Source organism: Tribolium castaneum, chromosome 1 (genome assembly GCF_031307605.1).
Source record: "Tribolium castaneum strain GA2 chromosome 1, icTriCast1.1, whole genome shotgun sequence".
NCBI classification, from domain to species: domain Eukaryota; kingdom Metazoa; phylum Arthropoda; class Insecta; order Coleoptera; family Tenebrionidae; genus Tribolium; species Tribolium castaneum.
Window position 1 is genome coordinate 33,461,254 of NC_087394.1, and position 23,090 is coordinate 33,484,343.

The 23,090-nt window shown below is 33.6% G+C and overlaps 1 protein-coding gene across 1 annotated transcript in view; it reads left to right on the forward strand.

Moving 5' to 3' along the window:
* Nucleotides 1-23,090, forward strand: part of LOC657382 (discoidin domain-containing receptor 2) — a 41,698-nt gene that overhangs the window by 10,684 nt on the left and 7,924 nt on the right. Inside the window, exons 3-5 of the mRNA XM_008201862.3 lie at nucleotides 13,449-13,581; nucleotides 13,637-13,742; nucleotides 19,517-19,748. Of these exons, the coding sequence (XP_008200084.1) occupies nucleotides 13,506-13,581; nucleotides 13,637-13,742; nucleotides 19,517-19,748 (414 nt within the window). The 5' untranslated portion in view covers nucleotides 13,449-13,505. The remainder of the gene's footprint in view (nucleotides 1-13,448; nucleotides 13,582-13,636; nucleotides 13,743-19,516; nucleotides 19,749-23,090) is intronic.

The window sequence follows — 23,090 nt, forward strand, 5'->3', positions numbered from 1 at the left end:
CATAATCTCGGGGTCATCTTGTTTGCTACAGCTATACATTTCCCTGCTTTCAACGATAACACATCAGTGCATCATTCCATCAACGGAATTTTTTCGTTAATTTTAGTAAAAAGTCTGACCAGAATTTCCCCCGTTTTGCCTACTTTGCAGGAATTGATCCTGACATTTTTACAATTATTATTATTTGATAATTGAGCAAATTTACAACATATCTGTTGTCTCAGATTTGTTTGCTGTTGTTAAGTAAATTTTGGACGCTGATTTCAAAACTGTCAACAATTTTTTTCTGTCAGCTCTAGTTTTTGATATAAAGGTAACTCATAATTTGAGTTTTGCATTTTTTTTTAAAAGACACAGCTTTGGTCATTTACTCTTCTGCTTCCTCAATTTTTTTCCTGTTAAGTGACTGTTGGATGCTGATTTTAAAACAGCACACATATTTTTTCTACCAGCTCTAGTTTTTGAAAAATAGGTAACTCTTATTAGCATTTATGTAAAAACAATGCATACAGATTTTTAAGTCATTTATTTTTTTGTTCCCTAAGTTTTTTTTCTATTGTTGAGTAATTGTTGGACGCTAATTTTAAAACTATTAACAGAGATTTTCTGTGAGCTATAGTTTTTGAAATATAGGTAACGCAAGTTAGCATTTCTTTAAAAAAGGACACAACTTTTAGTCATTGACTTCTATGTTATCTTAGATTTTTTTACTGTTGTTAAATGCTTGTTGCATGATGATTTCAAAACAACACAGAGATTTTTTCTATCAGCTCTTGTTTTTATAGAAATAGAAATAACTCATACTAGCATTAATTTATTTAGAAAAATACACACAACTTTTTTAGTCATTTTTTCTCTGTTTTCTTAGATTTTTTTGCTGTTGTTAAGTAACTGTTAGATGCTGATTTCAAAACTGTCAACAGATTTTTTCTGTCAGCAACAATTTTTGTGGTAAAGGTAACTCAAGCTAGCATTTCTTTAAAAAAAGGAGACAACTTTTAGTCATTTACTTCTCTCTTGTCTCCTATTTTTTACTGCTGTTAAATTATTATTGGATGCTGATTTCAAAATAGTACACAATTTTTTTTCTATCAGCTTTAGTTTTAGAGAAATAGATTACTTAGAAAAATACAAAGCATTTTATCATTTACTTCTCTGTTGGCTTAGATTTGTTTGCTTAAATAACTGTTGGACGCTGATTTCAAAACTGTTAAGAGATTGTTTCCGTCAGTTATAGTTTTTGAGATAAGAGTAACTCAAGTTAGCATTTTTTTTTAAAAAAGGACACAACTTTGCTCATTCACTTTTCTATTGCCTGAGATTTTTTTTCTGTTAAATGTTGGTTTCTGATTTCAAATCAGCACCCAGACTTTTTTCTATCAGCTCTAGTAGGACACAATTTTTAGTTACTGGCTTCTATGTTGTATTAGATTTTTTACTGTTGTTAAATGATTGTTAGATTCTTATTTTAAAACAACACAGAGATTTTTTCTATCAGCTCTAGTTTTTGAGAAATAAATAACTCATACTAGCATTAATTTATTTAGAAAAATACACACAACTTTTTTAGTCATTTTTTTTTCTGTTTTCTTAGATTTTTTTGCTGTTGTTAAGTAACTGTTAGATGCTGATTTCAAAACTGTCAACAGATTTTTTTCTGTCAGCAACAATTTTTGTGGTAAAGGTAACTCAAGCTAGCATTTCTTTAAAAAAAAGGAGACAACTTTTAGTCATTTACTTCTCTCTTGTCTCCTATTTTTTACTGCTGTTAAATTATTATTGGATGCTGATTTCAAAATAGTACACAATTTTTTTTTCATCAGCTTTAGTTTTAGAGAAATAGATTACTTAGAAAAATACAAAGCATTTTTATCATTTACTTCTCTGTTGGCTTAGATTTGTTTGCTTAAATAACTGTTGGACGCTGATTTCAAAACTGTTAAGAGATTGTTTCCGTCAGTTATAGTTTTTGAGATAAGAGTAACTCAAGTTAGCATTTTTTTTAAAAAAAGGACACAACTTTGCTCATTCACTTTTCTATTGCCTGAGATTTTTTTTCTGTTAAATGTTGGTTTCTGATTTCAAATCAGCACCCAGATTTTTTTCTATCAGCTCTAGTAGGACACAATTTTTAGTTACTGGCTTCTATATTGTCTTCGATTTTTTTACTATTGTTAAATGATTGTTAGATTCTTATTTTAAAACAACACAGAGATTTTTTTCTATCACCTCTAGTTTTTGAGAAATAAATAACTCATACTAGCATTTATTTAGAAAAATAGACACAGTTTTTTTAGTCATTTACTTCTCTTTTGCCTCAGATTTTTTTGCTCACATTAGCAACTTCCGTACTCTCCATAAGCTCTGAAATGTAAATTCGAGCTGAAGGCAAATTTTGAACGCCATATACATTTGAATTAACTTTTTAAATTTGCGGCAACAGACAAAAAGTGAAATTTTGTAAACCAGAACTATCTGGATAAATCAGTTCTGACTATAAAAATACTCCAAATCCGCCCTGGATGTCCTGAAGCCGCAAATGTGAAATTATTCTCTCATCAACGTCTGATGTTAATCAAGTAAGCAAATATGGGCTCTCTGTTCATTTTCAAATTTATTTCTCGTTAGTCCAAAATTATAAATTAACGTCTTTAAGCGAAACCAAATCTTCTCGGGTAACATAATAAGGTGAAGGGATTCGCTCAATTAGCACAGCAAGCTGCGTGTCCGACTGCGCGAAAATTACGCAGCAAGAGCGGAAGAAACACCACGAACGCATTTAGTTTGATGTATGTGCCTTTGTTCTTTCATGAGTTATTTAAAAATGGATTAATTACGTTTTTTGTGTGTGCACCCCAGCAGGAGAGCCGCTTGACCTACTAAAGGATTATGCGAGCAAAAATCTATTTCCGTTTTGCCTCGTTACGTTAGTTTTAGAGTAATTTTTTGTAAAACCGCTTCACAAGGGACTTTGTAGTTAACATTTTCTTATGGCTCGTTTACCTTCTTCCTCTCTGCGTTTGAAATTAACCCTTTATTTTAGTTTATTTGTGTGGAAATTAACTTGCACTCAGAAACTACATCAATCGCTGTACGTGTACTTAATAATGCTCAGCTTGTTTGTTCAGCATATTTCAGAAGAGCCTTATCATGGAAGCGAGCATTTGCAAATGATGTCTTTAATAATGAACGATTGTCAAGCGGACGCGATGTTTCACTGCAGATCAGTTTGTCAGAGTGCGTTTATCTCAAGCTGATGCACCTGCTGTTTCCATTTTACTTATTGCGATTTACATACTTATCGTTAATTGACCACTCAACCATTTTAATCGGTTTATTGGTTTCGCAATAATACGAACAAGCGCCGTTTAATTAAATTCTTAATGATCATTTTGCCAAAGCTACTTACTTGTCCAGAGAGTAATGCACGTAATTACTCCTAGAATTTTCGTAAGCATAGTGATTACGACTTTACAACTCCATTACGTGATTTTATATATGCACAAAGATCGTAGTGCTAAATCGTGCCATTAATTTTCAATTTCATCATAAAGATTTGAGAAGAAAACAAAATTGTTTAGAGTTTCTGTAATAGCGGTAAAGCTCCTTAGTTTAAAATTCTTTCCTGACGTTGCGGAAACTTTCAACGTTGGGGCTAGTGAATACATAAATTATTCTTCTGTGGATTTATAACCTATAGTGTTACGACGTGAAAGACTATTTCAAAGTTTGGACAACTGAAAGCTTGGAAAATAATCACGCTTTTCTGCGGCTTTTAAATTCTGAAAGTCGCTTTGCATCAGACATGTGAATACTCTGACTAACATATTCGTAGTTTTACCAATTTACTTATCCCAAATTACACAGATGTTTCATCAAGGAAGTGACTCATAAAAACCGAGATTTGGTTAAAACCACAAACCAATTTTGGGCTAAAATTACAACAGTGATCAAAGAAATTCACTTTTTGTGTTCGTTTCATTTCGCTGAGTGTCAAGTTCGTTCTGTTCTGATGTAACTGGCGGTATTTTCTCGCCGTTCGTACCAATTACTTTTTAATTACTAACCAAGTTCGCAAATTTGGCAAATAAATTACATCAAAACGATCGTTTTTGTAATCTCACTTGGCAAATATTAATCAAACGGCAAGCTTCCGTTTTATGTACAAGAATTACCCCTAGTTTTTGTCTTGATCCAAAATTAAATTTCCTTGATTCACGCACAATCAACACTGTGAGTGGTCTGATCCATTAAGTAATTTCAATATAACATTTTCCCAGTTAAGTGCTCGATCGAGTTCGCCAGATTCAAACGACAAACTTCTTCAAAGAGTTCGTGTTTATGCCGTAAAGAAATTACTTAAATATTAACACCAAGTATTAAAACTCTGTTACCCGAGGGAGAAATTCGAATTTGCAATTTAAAACCGCAACAAAGAGTTTACTGCGGTACATGCCACGTTTTCCCTTTCTTGGAATTAATTTCCTTTATCAGGTTTTCAGGATTAAGGAAATATTTTTTTAGCAATCTGCCTGCATATCAATGTGGCGGCTTAATCCGCTTCCAAGCGTTAATTTTATGTCGCCAGCAATTTTCACATGGAATCCGAGATATTCTGCTGTAATTATTACAGGAAGAAGGTCTTCGCTCTCTGCATTTCAAGGATGCAGCCAACCAACTGCCCCTACTGATTGTAGTCTGCTGTTACATTCCTGCTCTCTCTAGCGTTGGATCGCTTTCCGAATAACGAAAGCCTTTCTCACATTCACCAACTACTTTCTTAATGCACTGGCACCACTTAGTTTATTTGCAACTTCCACCATCCACAACAATACTCCAACAAAATCCAACAACATTTTTTCGAGCTTTTTGTAAAATGACATTTTAATTTTCAAATTTTTTTTGAATATATTATTGAACACTTTTTTGTGCTGAAATAAATGGTTTTTCTTCATTGTTTTACACTGAATTAGAACTTTAAAGCCCTCTGTAGCCGGAACCGTTGCCTGAATTTTAAGACACTTTCAAATTTGGCCATTTAAGGGGTGTTAACCAAATTGTATTTTTTTTAATTTTCTTAAAAAAATTATTCGAAAGAGTAGAACCATTTTAATCCTTACCTATGAAAAATAATCCGGGGAATCGATTGGCATCGAGAAAATTGCCTAATTCTAAATCGTTTTTAAGTTATGAATTTTTTAAAATTTTACCTATTTTTGCTTTTATTTGCAATTTTCTCCAAAACTGTTAGTCGGAGAACAAATGTCTTTTTTAAAAAAAATAGGAAATGAAAAGAGCTTTCCAACGATAATACACCCCATGGGGTTATCTCTAATAGTTCCGAAGGTATTGCTCGATAAATGTTCCGGACACCCGGAATCCACCAAAATCGTGACAAAAATTGACAAAATCAAACATCGAAAAATGGAATAAATGAACTTTTTTTGGTCTTTTAACATCTCTAGAGGGTTGTAAAAGCATATATAAGTCTGAAAAACTATGATAGAACGAGTTTAAAAAATTTTTTTTTCACTTTCTTGAAGATAATTGTTTTATTCAGGAAATTTTAGCAAATAAAATCAAAATTTTAAATCTCGTGAAAAGTTGGTATAATACAGAAAATGAACCGCTGAATTCAATGGAACAAACCGCATTGCTCTACGACTTTTAGTTTTTGAGTTATGATTTTTTGTAATGAATAAAATTTTTCACTATGACAAATGGCTACCCTAAATTTAGGCAAAAAATTTTAAATTTTTAATTCTTGTGAAAAATTGATATAATATGTAAAATGAGCCGTAGAATTCAATCGAACAAACCGCAATGTTCTACGACTTTTAGTTTTTTTTTTGAATTTTTTTAGTGAAAAACTTGGATCGCCTCTGTAGCCGGAACCGTTGCCCGGAGCGACTACGAGTTTGGTCGAAAAAATAGAGAAAATTAAGCGCTATCAGATGGTTTTTTGTTCGTTGCTCTAAGTCTTACAGTTTCCGAGAAAAACGCAAAAAAAGGTTTCCATTTTCACTTTTTTTCAATTTTCAATCGCCAATTAGGGCGAAACTATTAAAGATATCGAGAAACGGAAAAATGGAGGATAACCGGAATAAAAAACTCTACAAAATGGTATAGAACTCAAGGCGATATCTCGCAAAAAAAATTTCAATTTTCAAACGCCGATTACGGCCAAACTAAAAGAGCTAGAAGAAAACGGTTTGTTCCATCGTAAAGAGCACATCAAAACTTATAAGATAGAATAGGTTTCATTTGATTTTGAGACACTTTAAAAATTGACCGATTTTAAGGGGGGGGTGTTAACTTTTTTTTAATTTTTTTTATTTTCTCATTTACGGCTAAACTATTCTAAACAGTGGAACTGTTTTGGTCCATACCTATGCAAAATGATCCGGGGAATCGATTGGCATCGAGAAAATTGCCAAATTTCCAATAGTTTTTTAGTTATGAATTTTTTAAAATTTTACCAATTTTTGCATTTAGCAGCAATTTGCTCGAAAACTATTAGTCGGAGAACAATAATCTTTTTTGAAAAAGATATATAATTTAAAGAGCATTCCAACGATAATACACTTCATGGGGTTATCTCTAATAGTTCTGGAGTTATTGCTCAATAAATGTTCCGGATACCCGGAATCGACAAAAATCGCAACAAAAATGGAAAATATTAAACATCGAAAAATCGAACATATGGACTTTTTTGGACTTTTAACAACTCGAGAGGGTTGTAAAGGCATATAAAAGTCCATAAAACTATGTTAGAACGAGTTGTAAAAAAATAACTTTTATTACTTTTTTGAGACATTTTTAAAATCGGCCATTTGTTTGTCGTAAGTTTTTGCGATGTTGGACGGTGAAATTTGTATTTTTTCCTAAAGATCATTGCGTTTGTGGATAGGACAGCAACTTTTGATTGAGCTATTCTTCCGTTTCCCCGGGGAGCACACAAGTCAACATGCGAATATTTCCTGGGTGACATATTTCGCCGTGAATTAATTATGAATACTTGAGTTGAACAAAAAGGTGAATCATAAGAAATGTATAAAGGCTGGCAGTTGCGTTTGAGTTTCTATTATTTAATTTGTATTCAAATTGGGGCTCAGGCGAGTGGCAGCGAGCTTTCATCGAGTATTTTTGAGAAGAGAGATGGGCTCATTACCTAAAACAATAAGTCAGAACGACACTCCAGCGTTCGCGTCCGAACAAACAAACGATAACGTAAATCAAAAGAATTGCCGGCGTTCACGGTAAAGTGAATACCTCCTTGGCCTCCTCCTTGCAGACAATATATTTTCTATCAGATATCGCATGTTGGAAAGAATCACCGGCTTGTTTTTGTGACGCGTTGGCATCGCTTGGTACGGTCGAAAAAATCCGAAATGAATCAATTCTGTTTGCACTTGTAATGTAAACTGGGGCATGCAAGGGCCGCCATATTATTAAAATTTCCTCAAGTCTCATAAATCACGGTAATAAAATTACATTTTCCCCGGTTTTTTCCGTTTCGTTAGTTAAAGTCGGTGCTCGAGTTTTCCAGCCTGACCCTCGCTGTCCAGCGATCGATACTATTCATTACTTCTTTGGACTCTAGTGGGTCCTTATATTGAGACGTGTAAACTGACCGTTATTGACTCTTGGCTCAAATTGACTTTTATATCTGCGTTTCCTTCTATTTATTTCTACAATGAATGTATTAGGGCCAATACAACCGATTGATCGAAAGCTTGAACAGACTTAAATTGTTGTTGTTGTCATAAAAACGAGTCTACAACGAAGAGGTCTAATGTAAATGTAAACACTGTCAACCTAAATAACTGAACGAAGCTATTACGTTTAATTAACCAGACTTTTCGGATCGACTAACTGAATTAGAGCATTACTGGCCACAAGAACTCTTTGTTTACATTCCCGATAATCAAGAAGTGCTTTTATACAAACGAGGCACTGTCACTAGTGTAAATTGGCTCACTCACAGTCGAAATAATTATCTCACAAAAAAACATTGTCTGCCCACTCTTTTGCAATAGTTACCGGAATCAATACCGGAGCTTATTCCATAGGCGCCAGCGATAATTTTTTAACAAACTGCTTTTGTCCAAGTTATTTAGAAGTTGGTCTTTCATTCAGAGACCAGTCCACGACAATTATTAGCACAATCCCTCGAAAAACATGGGCTGTAACCACAGAGCTTTAAGCTCTACTTTTGCTTGTTCAAATCAGATACAGTGAAACCTCCCTTAATGGACTGCTCCGAATAACGGACACCTCTTTCCAACGGACATTTTTGTAGGAATGTAACAAAAGCCTTGAAAATGTAAGACAATCTCTCTACAACGGACTCTCTATATAGCGGACACGGACAAAATATACCCCAATTACCACAATAATATCGTTTTAAAGCACGAATATTTGTTTCAAGGAGCTTGTAGATATTGATAAATGTATGAAATTTTTTTTAGAAAAACGTGATAAAAGATTGATGAAGAGAACTAACTTACATCTTTATTTCTTTATTCTTTATCATCCTCTAAATCAAATCAAAGAGGAGTTGTTTTCAATTATCATGAAAACTTCTTCGACTGTTTCTTTTTATTAGCTTTCAAACTACTAAAAGTGTTTTACTAGCACATATTTTTCAAAATTTTGCAAAAATGTGACACTGCTCAGAATTCAATTTTGAATAAAGTTTTATCCTTTCGAATATTGAAGTTACAACTGAAAGGTACAGTGATCCAAAAATATCCCGTCCGTGAAAATTTAGTAATGGCAAAACAGTGGAAGAATTCCGCCGAATTAGAATTGCTCAAGTAGAAAATACAAACGCGGTATGAAAAAGCTCCAAGCGCGATTTAATAAAAATTTAAATTCTGGAAAGTTTCTTGTACATCCCGTGTCATTCCCATATTAAAGCGTAATGGCCTACTTCCAAAGTTGAGCAATCTATACTAAACTGTAATAATTGTCTTGGATTACGTATTCTGTTGGTTGCAACGTATACAACAAAAACTTGCTTAACTGTTATTGGCTTGCTCGTACAATCTGACTGCGTGTGGCACCATCTGAATATTTTGCAAGAACAGCAGCCCTTATATGCTAATGCACGTTATCTAGAAACTAAAATCGATGAACTACAGAAACCATAAATTCAAATGAAGTCTCATTGAATGCGAAATCCGACTCGTATACATTTCAAGGATCGATTCTCTGCAATGTGTACGTCCATTACAATTATGCCATTGTGCAAATGCTATACTAAACTGTTATTAACGTGTCACTGGCACAGAGCCGCCACTGTGTTCCAGACAATCAAAAAATCGATTTGGGAAATTATTAAAATTTGTTAACCGGCACTGGGCAAATTACCTAATGGACTCGGACTTTCAAGCAGCAGTTGCTACCTCGTAAATTGTTATTTATTAATTATTTACGAGATTTAACTTGTAATTTTTATGTTCCCACACACTAGACCAGCCGTAGGAGGTCTATTTAAATCAGTAAAAAGTTTTTCACTGAAAATGGTTTAATGAACTCGGTGTGAAAAATTTGAAACCATCATTAATTTGTGCTTTCTTTCCCATTTCGTCGACTGTTTGAAAATGCGACACGCATCCTGCGCCTCAAATTCGCACCCTTTTCAAAATCATACATTTCTTCCAAGAAGTTGTCATTGCTATTCGATGAATTATTTGCGATGTTCCGGTCACGTCACATGCGGTTGAATCTTTATCAGCCACAAAGACGCCGACTTGTGTATTTTTTCATTGTCTGGTAATCGGGATGTTTATTAGGATTAAAATGTTGAAACAAAGCATGAACGTGTTATTGAATATTCAGTAGCATCGACAGGCGACATTCTAATCCACCATGGAACCTGTCATTTCAGAATAAGGCCACTAATTATTATTACACAGTTATCACTGTGTTCATCTAGATTGTGATCGCAGATAAAACTAATTCTTTAATAACCAGTCCGCGTTTTTCTTTCGACACTTTCTTCCTACCTTTATTATTTTTTAATTGCCAACAGTACAATCAACCAACTGAGATTGATTTAGTGCATCCAGCTTGTGTTAAATTGAAGCAAAACCACTAAATTTACTCAATGGCACTAACATTGCCAATGACGGTTTTGCGGACTGCGTCTGAAACAATCCAACAAGGCACAAGTTTGGTAGAACTGACCGTTATGTGTGATAGCTTTGCTGAGCTTCCAGCTAACAATTCAATTTCACTAATGTTGCACTGAAGATTTTTTTTCTGTAGTAGCAAAAGTTGGCCAAATAATTTAAAATAAATACAATACGTAATTTTTTCTCTAATTAAATTACTCTGACTGAGTTATCTAAATGCGAGGCAATTATTTTCTTTGCGTGCAACTCTACTTGCAGCTGTTATTAATGGACTGAATTTGAATAAATTTTCATTTTTTTTTAATATGACTAATGTAAATAATAAATATCTGTAATCAGCTTACTGGTATTTATTACCAGCGACTGCTGATAAATACCACAATAACTCAATTGTAACATAAAATTTGCACAGACACGGATGAAAAAAAATAAATGGTGTCTAAATATTGATTTTCCGGTGTCTGTCAAAAATCCTGGGGTGTAATAACTTGACATTTGCGTTATGCATCTATTTACAGTTTTACACATCGCTTCCCTACCCTTAGTACCCTTTTAAAAACGCTTTATTTTTTAATAGGACATCCAGCTCGTGAAAGCGCGCTATTGTTTCACGTTTTCGGCGGAGTAAAATTGCAAATTCATTACCGGCACCAATTTTCAAACCTGATTCTAGATTATCGATTATGTGCGTTGTAAATTTGATTGTAATCATTATTATAGAGTAGGTTAGTTACGCGTCGCTTGCAATAAAGACTTGTTATTGAAGAATAAATTCCAAATCTGAAGGCTTAATGAGAACGCACCTTCTAACAATATCGATTGGACAGATCTATAGATCCGCTCTAAATCGTAAAATAATAAGTTAACTGTTAAATTATTATGTCCAAAAGCACTTTGTTAATCTACAAACAATTCCGTAATTACATGTTACCAAACTGGATAATATAATTTTGATCGATTGGATGCGGTAACATGGTAAAAAATTACCTACTGTATTACCGCCTCACCTTATTTGGAAGTATAAATAATTTAAATATTGGAGGTCCGAAGAGCGGGCTTTTGCACTGATAGCAGAGCGGTTGAATGGCATTGCTCCAAAAAGGATTTGAAACTTGTAGTGTAAATAAAAAAGGACGCGTTATGTAAGACGAAGCCTTAAGGGTAGTCGTGACGTAATAAATACCTTAAAAACAGATTTATGTTTTGATATGTAGTTCCTAGAGCGTAATTATACACTAATCCCACACAAGAATCAATGTCTATTGCAATAGTTAATTTATATAACAATAATTAATCTACTTATTATTTATTCGCAGTAAATTACAGCACGTATTAAAATGTCGAAATTTTAAAATTCTTAAATTATTCTTGTTTTTGAATCCTTGGTTCAAGATTCAAAGAATTGTTCACTCAGCACAAAAAAAATGTTCAGTGAGATCTCCAATAAGCGGACACCGACGCAGACACGTTTTTTGTCCGGTTAACAGAGGTGTCCTCTTAAGAGAAATAATAGACACAAACTAAATTAATTTATTAAAGAATTACTAGTATGATACTATTTTAAATTATTTTTTTTTAAATGTGCTACATCTTGTTTATCAGGATTCGCAATTTACCAGAAATATACTTAAAATTTATATGATACCTTAAAAATTTAATTTTTTAATGTCCTCACAAACTTCTTAACTTTCAAAAAAACTTGGTTTTTCACAAATATTTTCACTTCCATGGCATTTATTCGCTAATTTATCTCTATTTTTAACAAAAATTGCTACTGATTGGATCTTTCATTTTTAATTTAATTTAATTTTTCATTTCTCTGTAAATTTCATACACTAAAATTTGTTTTGGTCCAGAAACTTCCTTTTTTTGACCAACGTTTTTTTTAGTTAAATTTACCATGATAACACTGTATAAAGAATGCATATTGACACCATAAGACTTTCTGCAAATAAGAACTAGTGCAATAATAACACATAACTTTAAAACATCTTCTGAGGTTTGAATCTGAATCAGTTTAACACGGAAACATATAAATATGTACCGCTTATGTGATTCGCTGAATTTTCTGCCGATTTGTTATAATTTATAATAAAAATAACACACGCGCACATGGCATACTGTCCGCTTAACGGAGAGAATTTGTTTTCAAGGATTCGAATTGCATTGTCCGCGTCCGTTTATTAGAGAGTCCGCTTAAAAGAAAGACTATACCATTTAAAATACGTTAGATTAAAACGGGACTAACAAAAATGTCAGTTTGACTGAGGGGTCCGCTTATTAGAGGTGTCCGTTAAGAGAGATTTTACTGTACAGTGGAGTCTGGTTATAACAAATTCTTTTGTAATGAACTCAATTTGATTTAAAATGTGCTGCAAACTTTTAGCTTATGACTTTTCACCGAATTTTGAGAAATATGTCGCGCTTAATAACAATAAAGCAGCAAGAGAAATGTTAACTCATGAACAGAGATTGTTGAATTAACTGAAAATATTTTAACCGTCGATGAAAAGTATATTTTTAAACATACTTACATGTGTGAATGTGATAATAAGTAAATATTTTAAAATAAAAGAACTCAGAAGAAGTCAAAATAAATCAGCTTGCTTTATACGAACTTTATAATATCTGCACAACTGCATATGCATATTACTGTTTTCTCAAAGGATTCATGTTTTTTTTACAATAGATATCTATTTATTTCGTTTTATTTCAAATGTAAAGTAAAAATAACTGACAAAAACTCTTTTTTTAATTTACCTGCTTTTTCTGAGTTCGTTATAACTGGGCATCACTGTACTTATCCTTCGACAATCAATCTAAACCTGCAAAGAATCGCGAAGTCTAGCAAGATTCCATCGATTTCTTTTTATTTGGTACTTTGGCTTTGATGATCTCGCGTAATCGAATTGAATCCGCAGAAATGTGAAAATAAAAACCAAGCGTCATAATTTGCATTCACTTTGTTCTTAGGCAAATAGAAAAGGCTTTGTTAAACGAAGCATCTTTGTGGAACAATTGACTTAACCACGGGAAATGTTATTTCGTATTTCCCTAATCCTATTGAAGGTATTGCCTTACACTATTGACATGTTCCCTCAGCTTTCTGGTTAATATTAATGAGGCGGAGGAGAAGCCGAATTAAGTCGCTAAGAATCAGTCGGCGGCTTATTGGTGATTAGCGGCAACCTCGAACCCACCATCAAAGATTGGATATTCCGAACGAAAAGCGTAATCAATGCAAAATTTTACGTTTCGTCGGTTCCAATTTCCGTCTGGGCTTAATTATCTTTCTTTTCGTTGCAGGTAAGATGCCTTGAGAGACGATTACTCGCGAGGGTCGTCCTCGGCAAGTGGACAAGTATGAAGACGTTCCGTAAGCAGCTCCTCACGGTCCTTCTCCTCCTTCATGCCGGCGTTAACGAGGCTGTGGACCTCTGTAGGTATCAGCATACGAGCGCTTTGCTCACTCATTGCTCCCATTTTTCCTGCAGCGCAATGTATCGCTCCTCTGGGGATGGAGAATGGAGCAATCAAGGACGAGGACATCACCGCAAGCTCGTCGTTCGATAGCGGTAACGTGGGCCCTCATCACGGCCGGTGAGTTGCTATTATGCTAATCGAATAAGCTAGCCGTGAATGCGCTCGCAATCCTTCATGTCCCTAAATTGAATGGTCCCGAAAGAAATTCATAGAATTGGCCAACCGACCTAAGAGCACGCTCCGTTTCTGACATTGACAGATGGCGGAAGGCGTTAGACGCAAACAGACGGAATATGAAAATTTGAAAGCACCCTCCAGGTCTGTTGCTCCACTCAATCTTCTCCTCGGCGAATTCTGTCAGGTTTATGAGAATTTAAAACCCTTGCCGGGGCCGGATCAATAACCCTACCTACTAGCCTAGGTGTTCGTCTAGCTTTGCCACTAATTGGCTACAAAGCCGGCGCTTCGAATAGTATAACGAATATTTTATTCAAATTCGCGACGAAAATCACTTAATGCATTTGCCGTACAAATGGCATATCTGAGAAGTGCGTAAAAGCCTTTCAGTTATACGACGATGAAAAATATGAATACCTTTTTTAAAAGGGAGAAAACGGCGGAACGAGGAAATCTCAACCTTTAACCTTTCGAATCGGGACCTGTGACGGCGGAACAATGATTCGAGCTGCGTGATAAAGTTTACAACAGATAAGTCGGCTTTTGTGCATTATTGGTTTATTAAAAACTTGGGAAATGTCGAAAATAAAGTCAAGCTGCTTGTTGAACGTTTAGGTCAGAGGTCACAAGCACGACCTGAACGAATCCTCGAAATAAGCACACACGAAAAAAGCTCAAAGCTCACAGAAAAATTAACTCTCTCTACAATCAATACAAAATAAAATTGTTTTAGAATCATTTTTTACTACAATCCGATTCAGAAAAGTGTAGTTAAATCAGAATAATCAAAAGTGTAACCGTTTTGGAAAGCTAGACCTAGAGTGATTTTTTCGCATTCTTCATTCCTTTTGCACTGATTTGAATTGTAATTCTGCTGTTCTCCTCATAGACAATGTAATTCAAAAAAATTTGTATTAAAAAAAAGATCAAATTTAAATTATCATTATGTTTTAAAAAACGTCGTTCCATATGAAAACTGTCTCAATTCTGCTCAATATATAGGCATTAACGGAAAACAAACACAAATTACTGTTCGAATAATGATTATTTTAACAGTTTAGAAAATTGATGTCATCTACAAGTATAGCCAAAGATGCCAAAGCAGAAGTAAACTATAGAATCCTGAAAAAAATGTAGCTAATAAAAAAATGTGAATTTATCTTTTATTTGTATTTTTATTATTCTCAACAATTTATTGATGCTCTTGATATTCTTAGTTTACGAAAATTTTGTGTTTTCTCATTATTCTGTACGTAAAATCTTTTTCTTTTATATCGATACTTCTACATTTAGTTTTCCCTTGCGTTCTCCCTTGAATAATGTTCATGTAATCTTTACTGTAATAATTTTTTTTATATATTGCTTTTGTCTTTCGTTTAAACATTCTGTACTACACTATTAGAAATTGAGGTAAATGTAAATGTAAAAGTTTTGTACTGTAAATAAAAATTATTATTATTATTATTATTATTATTATTATTATTATTATTATTATTATTATTAAAAAGACAAGATTATCCAATTTTGTAGGTTTTGGAATATTGGAAAGGTAATTACTGCAAACTATTATCAAAAATGCAATACGTAACGTTTTGGGTAAAAGTATAACATTAATTTTTTTGTATTATTGCAGGATATTTAAAGTTTACTTTTTGACTAATTCTTAATTTAAGAAAAGTATCGGTAGGGATTTACAACTTCTAGTACTAGTGTCAATCATGAATTTGAAAATATTATTATAAATAAAGTGACTCTAGTAAATTGACAAAAAATGCTATCTTTTAAGTAGGGGAGTACAAAAAAAATTGTTAATAAAGAAGAACTAGAGGGGAAACATAATATCATAATATTTACACATTAAACACAGCATATAGTGGGCTTTTTTCTGTATGTGAATTTTTTTCTAAGTGAGCTTTTTTCCTGTGGGCTTTTGGTCAGCGACCTGAAAGTCCAAAAGAATCAGTGTGTGTTGATTTTTGTTGTGCTGCCACGACGGAAGTCTCAATTGCGGCAAAAACCTATTAAAGGAATCTCCCGACCTAACATGGAAAACAAGTCGTTATCAGATGTGACCAAATTAGCGAGAAGAATGTGTTTCTATCTGTTTAGCACATAATACAAGTTTGTAATCGAATTGTTACTTAACCCCTCGGAACAATTTTCTTTGTTTCAGGTGTTATAATGCTTTAGCATTTTAATTGTCGAACTACTTCCTTTGTGCGTACACATTCTAGGGCGTAATTTATGTGGTTTTACTGCCAGCTTTAATAAAGCAATGTAGTTATTACCTCAATTGTTCCCCATTTCTGATATTCCAAGAATTTCAATATCCATTAATGTAATAATCAATCAAACCTTTACGTTAAGATCCGAAATAGTTCCAAATGTTTGGCCGTGGCTAATCAATTTGTAATAATGCGAAAACGTAGTTATTAGTTTGCTGAAATACGACGTAATTAGAATATTTACCGAGTCGTTCATCAAGAGTGAAGAGTTTCAAAATGAAATTCACCGCTGGGTTTTATTGATTTCGTCCGGAGAGCTTAATTTCATTTTTTAAAGTATCAGCTAGCAAGCTTTCGAGTAGGTTACTTGGAAACTTTTTCACTTATCGAATGAAACTACTTGAAAGTTTAACTTTGTTTAACGACACCAGAACGAATATAAAACATCTTCGGTGCGAACGGAACGTCTTCACAATAAGAATCAGCTACAAAGTCTTACACTGAATACTACGTACAATTAGACAGCCTGAAAATATTTCAAACATGGTCACAATTTAATCAGACGCGATTGTGTTTTCGAAAGAAAAGTTTTCCACCATTATTCAATTTCGTAGGACTTGTTGGACGTAATTTGGAGCTGATAGGCGGTATTGAAGGACCGGTCTATGGAATATATGGCTGCATTGTTCGGGTTGTTATTCAATACTATCTCTATGTCCGAATATGGCCAGCGTGTACTACATATGCAAGAAGTAAGCTAGACATTTATACCCATGTCGAAAGCCAACCATCATTTCAAAATAACTAGCGAATGGATTCGAAGAAACCGCAGTTATTCTAGACCCTATTTTACAAATTGACGGCTTCAGAAAGCGGTCATTACTTCTATTAGTTGAAAATAAAATAACATCGTTTTGCAACGAAACCAATTTTACCATTAATTATTCGTCACCCATCGGCCTTTCTTCCCAAAATTGGGGGTAAATACCTAAAAGCCATTATCGTGGAACCGCTTGTAACGACATGTACGCATTATATACCCCATTCACCCTTTTGACGCGATGAATTATTGATTTTGAAATTTTATTAATACGTCTTGTAGGCTGAAGGTGATTCATCATTACCTTTATTTTCCGGTTCATTAATCGATGCTCGTATAAATCTCCTCGCATTTTCGATTTCTCGGGCAATCTAAATAGGCAAATATTTGGCCGAAAATACTTTCGCGTCCACCTATTCAGGACTTGTGAGAAGGAATCAATGAATAATGGATAGAAGTGCCCCAGAGACCATTCTTGGAGTACAACGGCGAGGAAACTTCAGAGCTTTTATGGTGCACACTTTGCTCTTTTTGTAGAAAAGTAGGAATGTTCGAACAAGTATTAAGTGATCAATTGGTTTTTTATATTAGTCTTCAACAAGAGAATAATCGCGCGGAGGAACTTAGATAAAAGTCGAGCATTAAGTTAATCGGAGAGCCAAACACATATTTCTTCAATTACTGATAGCGAACTTCCTTGACTTAGGGGCGATTGAATCAAATCTGCCATTTTACATTTAAAAGTTTTACTGTGAAATTGCAAGAACGGTGACGTAAAATTGCAAGCTACATGTATTTTTACAAAGCGTTGTAATTTCACTAATTTGCTGTAAAGTGATTTTACCATAAAAATTGTAAACATGCAAATAGAAATGAAAAACACATAGTAAATTTACATTGGCTTTATTAAAATTACATTACAATAATTACAATAAGTGTTTATAAGGTGGGTTTCTGATCCTGAATTTTAATGTAAAACCATTTTAGTGATAATATGTTGGGTCTTGTTATGTGTTTGGTACAATATGTAAAGATAAAACTGTAAAAATGTTGCTTTTGCTGACAAAAAAATTTAGTAACAAGTATGATATACATTTTAAATTTTTTAAACTAGAACGGTGACGTAAAATTGCAAGCTACATGCGTTGTAATTTTACGATTTTGCTGTAAAGTGATTTTACCATAAAAATTGTAAATATGCAATTAGAAATGAAAAACACATAGTAAATTTACATTGGTTTTATTAAATATTACATTGTTAAAATTACATATTGGTAATTTTTACATGGTAAAGAATGAGGGTTTATAAGATGGGTTTCTGATCCTGAATTAGTAATTTTAATGTAAAACCATTTTAGTGATAATATGTTAGGTCTTATTATGTGTTTGGTACAATATATAAAAATGAAACTAAAAATATGTTGCTTGTGCTGACAAAAAAATGTAGTAACTCGTATGATATACATTTTAAATTTATTGATTAGAACGATAATTATTTTCTTACTTGAAGTGCTTGATGCATCTAGATGGAGCTTGAGATAAAATCTTTGCAAAAATTCAAGAAATATGACAATAGCTTTCAATTATTCCAAAATAAAATTGAAATATAAACCAAATGCCAATTTGATGGCTTCCACGCTTAACATCGCTTTAAATATTAAGACAGATGCAACACTTATATTGCTAAAATATAGACAAGTTATCTTTTTTGCAAAAATGTACCTATTTTATCTTTACCAAAATTTGTAGTCTTGTATTACTAAAAATATTCATTAGAGACAACTTTCTGATTTTTCAAAAATTGTTTTTTTATAACGAAAAGTTGAATAATTTCGAAACGAAAAGAGATAGACCTGTAAAAATTTCTACAAAGTTACATTATTTTTTTGTGTAGAATCTAATTATGCACAAATATATAGGTTTCATTTAAAAAATATAACCTTGGTTCACCACCCAGTATGTAATTAAAATAATCTTGATTTGTGTACTTTAAGTCGATCTATCGTATGATGAAAACGGCATGGCAATATTTTAAATAACAAAAAAGTTATAAACTAATTAGACCCTCCTGGGTCACCCTGCATATAACGAACAGAATCAGAGATTTCTAAAAAACAAATTATTTATTTATTAATCGTAGGTAGCACAGTAGGTACTTAAATCTGTAGATTAAACTGTTGCTCATTTAAAAATACACGGTTAGATAAAAATTGATGTTTTTGGTCATTGGCATCGTGAAAATATAGTGTACTTGCGGTCATGGAAAAAATAGTGTACAAAACTCGATAAAAAGTGTCTATCGTTTGCTCGTGAGCTTTCCGCACTCGGCAGGCGCCTCGTGGGTCAAGATTCTCACCCGTACGATGTCACTCACTCGTTATGTAATATAGTATTACATGACGCTTGTGATTTTACAAAGTATTCTCATAAGTTTTCATTTAAGTACAAATTTAAAATAAATGTGTGATCTTACACTATTGTGTTGTGAATTTTTAAATGTTTTTACATTAATTTTGTGACATTAAGAAAACATGTAAATTTTCATGTCAAATACTGCGAAAGTTAAAATACAGGAAGTAGCTCGTACATTTTCGTAAAATTGACTACCCTTTTTTTTCGGTGTACTTTCAGACCTTGTCTCAAATTTAGGATGTTTTGCTTTATTTTAGGGTGCGAACGGACCGAAACGGGGGCGCTTGGTGTCCGCTGAAGCAGGCGACAACGGAGCCCGAAGAATGGATCCAAATCGATTTGAAAACAGTTCATATGATAACAGCAACCGGAAGCCAGGGCCGCTTCGGTAACGGGGTTGGAATTGAATACGCGGAAGCTTACATGCTGGAATATTGGCGGCCCAAGCTCTCGAAATGGATACGTTATCATAACAGCAAAGGCGAGGAGGTAAGAAACCTTGCAGTTATTCGAAGCGGATGTCTCTAATTAAAACCGAATTCATAAAAGTGACTTTAATGCACGTGCCAAAAGTAGTAACCGCTTTCAAGTGTCAAACGTTTTCGGAATTTATGAGGAAACTTGAGCAATTATCAAAACTGCAATCATATGTGATGTGGAGTATTTATTTTAGAATGCCACATGCCCATCCAGAAGACGTCATGTTATTATTAGTAATTGCAGCCAGACCGAAAATAAGTTAAAAGCCTTCCACCGGATACTGCTCTTTAAGCTGCTTATTTATTTATTCAGCCAATTTCGGATTTTGTTGCGAATTGATCAGTTTTGTGCGCGGTGTAAACAAAGAATGCTGAAAACGTGGACTGTTTTCAGTGCTTTCTAGTCCGCTTATTATTAGGTTCGTCACGCGATCGCCCTGCATATTGATTTTTATTGCATTAAAAGCTCACTTACCACACCTTGGTGCCGTGTTCCATCATTGTTAGAAATTGCTACGAAATTGTATGGAATAGTAAAAACTACCACATTGTTCATTATTTTAACACACAAATGGATTTTTTCTTCTGATTACGTTTTATTGCACTCAAAGCGGTATTTTAATGCAATAATAACGCAAAAACGGAATTCTCCGCCAATTTACTTCGATGTTTCCAAATATGTCGACGATTTGTGATGCGTTCTAATAAGATAATTAGGAAATGGGAAAGCGGCAGAATTGTAGACATTTATCTTCAATTGTGTTCTTCCTGTGCGGCGCCTAGTTTGATTAAGCATCCGAGCAACGCTAAACATGTAGCAAAATATTTACCGTAATAAGAGGACGATAAATTAACATTATAACAGCCCTAACTGATATTAATGGTGACGTGGATTATTAAATAAGCCAATTTACATTACGGGTTTTTAAATTGTTTGTTCCCTCATACATCAACATTTAATAAACGCCACTGAATTTCTAGATCTGACTCGAGACCAATTTTACCAATAACTTGTTTACTGGCAGACGTCTGACAAAAATATGAACAAATATGAATCAAAGCTCGACTCTCCAATTTATATTGTTTAAAATAGAAAAAACATTTTTAAATTGTACGGTCATTCTAGGAAAAATGCAATAATTGAATAATAAATAATTGTTTAAGAGTGTTTTTCTATTTCTGAAAGTTTAGAAAATGAAAATCAGTAAGTAAATTGATTATTAATATATATTTTTTAATTTTATAACTTTTGCTGTCTCGTCTGTTGTCGCCAATACAAAATGTATGTAAATGTATTATAATTAAAACATGTATGAATAAATTTTTTAGAGCAATTTTCACACACACGTTTTTTTGTCCCGTCCGTCATGTGTAAACAAAAAGTAAATTGATTAGAATTCGTTGCACATTGCCTTATTCTTTGGCTTTGTGGTTTCAAAAGTTTCTATTACTTCATAAACGATTGTTTAACGATAAAAATGTGAGGAATTTTTTGTGTCCCGTCCGTCATCAGTTTGTACTTTATTTCCAGCTCGTATTTCAAATTTTAAAAATGTTGCTATAATTGCAGGTTGCAAATAACTTGAGTGCTATTTAGTTCCTGTAAAGAAAAATTCATTTCTACTGATACTGTGCGTAAAAACTGAAAATAAAATCTAAGAATTTGTGCAAAGTGTCCCGTCCGTAAAATGGAATGGCTGTTTAATAATTACTTCACTAGTAGTTTTTTGTAACCTTTTGGGTTTATTCATTTTTGACGTTAATGAACATCTGGAGTATGGAAATCCAACATTATGACCACATTTTACGGCTTCTGTTTGCTACAAGCCACGATCATCACTACTCTAGTTATTTTTAGTGCATTTTTCCCGATTACCAAAACAGGAACGCTATTATACTGCGATTGACGCCAGTATTACGTCGACATTTATGGCCCTATTCAAATTCAGAATTATTACACCCTTAAAAATATGGAACTTTGTTCCGTATATCATCAAATTTTATCGTCATTTGAACGAACTCCAGCGTTTCAATTTTATTCCCTCTCGTAGATTTTTATTTCAATTAAAAATGTTAAACTAGATTCTTGCTGCTACCATCATAAACTGTGCGCTCGATCAACACAGTCCATCATTAAATTTATGTTTGTTTCCTCTGTCAGGTCCAATTAACTTAAGGCATTTTTCTGGTGCCGAACAGATTAGGTAACTGATGACTTTGCTGATTAAGTTGTGTGAACTGAAAGATTCGCCATTAAATTTTAACTATTTCGAAATGCGAGATACTTCAGAAAGGCCATAAATTTGAAAAACAGGTGCTGCTGTTTGGCAAGGTAAAGGTTCACTGGCCTCACGAAAATCCACTAAAACATAATTATTGTAATACTGAGAACGTCGTTATTTTTTATGTGCAATATGGTCTTTAGGAAGCACACGTTTTGAACACGGAAATAAACCGAGCACGTCCTGCTCGTCCAATTAGCGGCGCTCCAGGTCCTGGAATACGATGAGAGCAAACTTTGAGATAACTGCGAGGAAAAATTGTCGTAAACAATTATTCCCAAAATAAGCATACTAATGCGGTCGCAAGACCACGATTTTATCGCAGCTTCTGTACTCGTCTCTGCTCCAAACTTCTAACTTTTAGTAATAACCATAACAAGAAATTTCGCAAATAAAGTGAGGCATTTGTTAAAAAAATAATTATTAAATGTTTCTGTAATTACATCTATTGCTTATTAATTAAATGTGTAAGTAAATGCACATCAGATAACCCGGAGACGGTAATGGAGGTAATAATTAATATTAATTCAATCTCCGGGACGCGTTTTGTTAATTAAGCCAATAATAGCTGTCCACAAATGAGAAAACTTAACGCAACAGGTTATTTTGGTTAACAAATAATTTCAATATGTGTGTAAATTGTGGTGTGAATGCTCATCAAAATTCCCGTCAACGTGTTCAGAAAGCTGCGAGCGATGATTTTGCTGCTGATTTACAACCCATAGCTCCAAGAGTATATAATTAAAGTAATACAAGCTCACTATTAAGCGTTTCTCCTGATCGTGGAACTTGTGTTATTACAATCAACAACTGATAAATTTAGAAATACTTACTTGCCTTAAAAGCGTGTTTTACTTGGCCTAAAAATATATTCTGTGCGGAAAGAGGGAGTGGTAGAGGTAACGAAAATTTCTATTTGCATAATAATTAACTTCAATAGCAAGAAAATACGTTGGCAAGTCGTATCACGTCCCTACTGTAATATAATATAACAAGAACATGTGGAAACTTAAAAGGCCCAACATACAAACCGCCGCCACATTCAGAGAACAATCAACAAAAACGACATT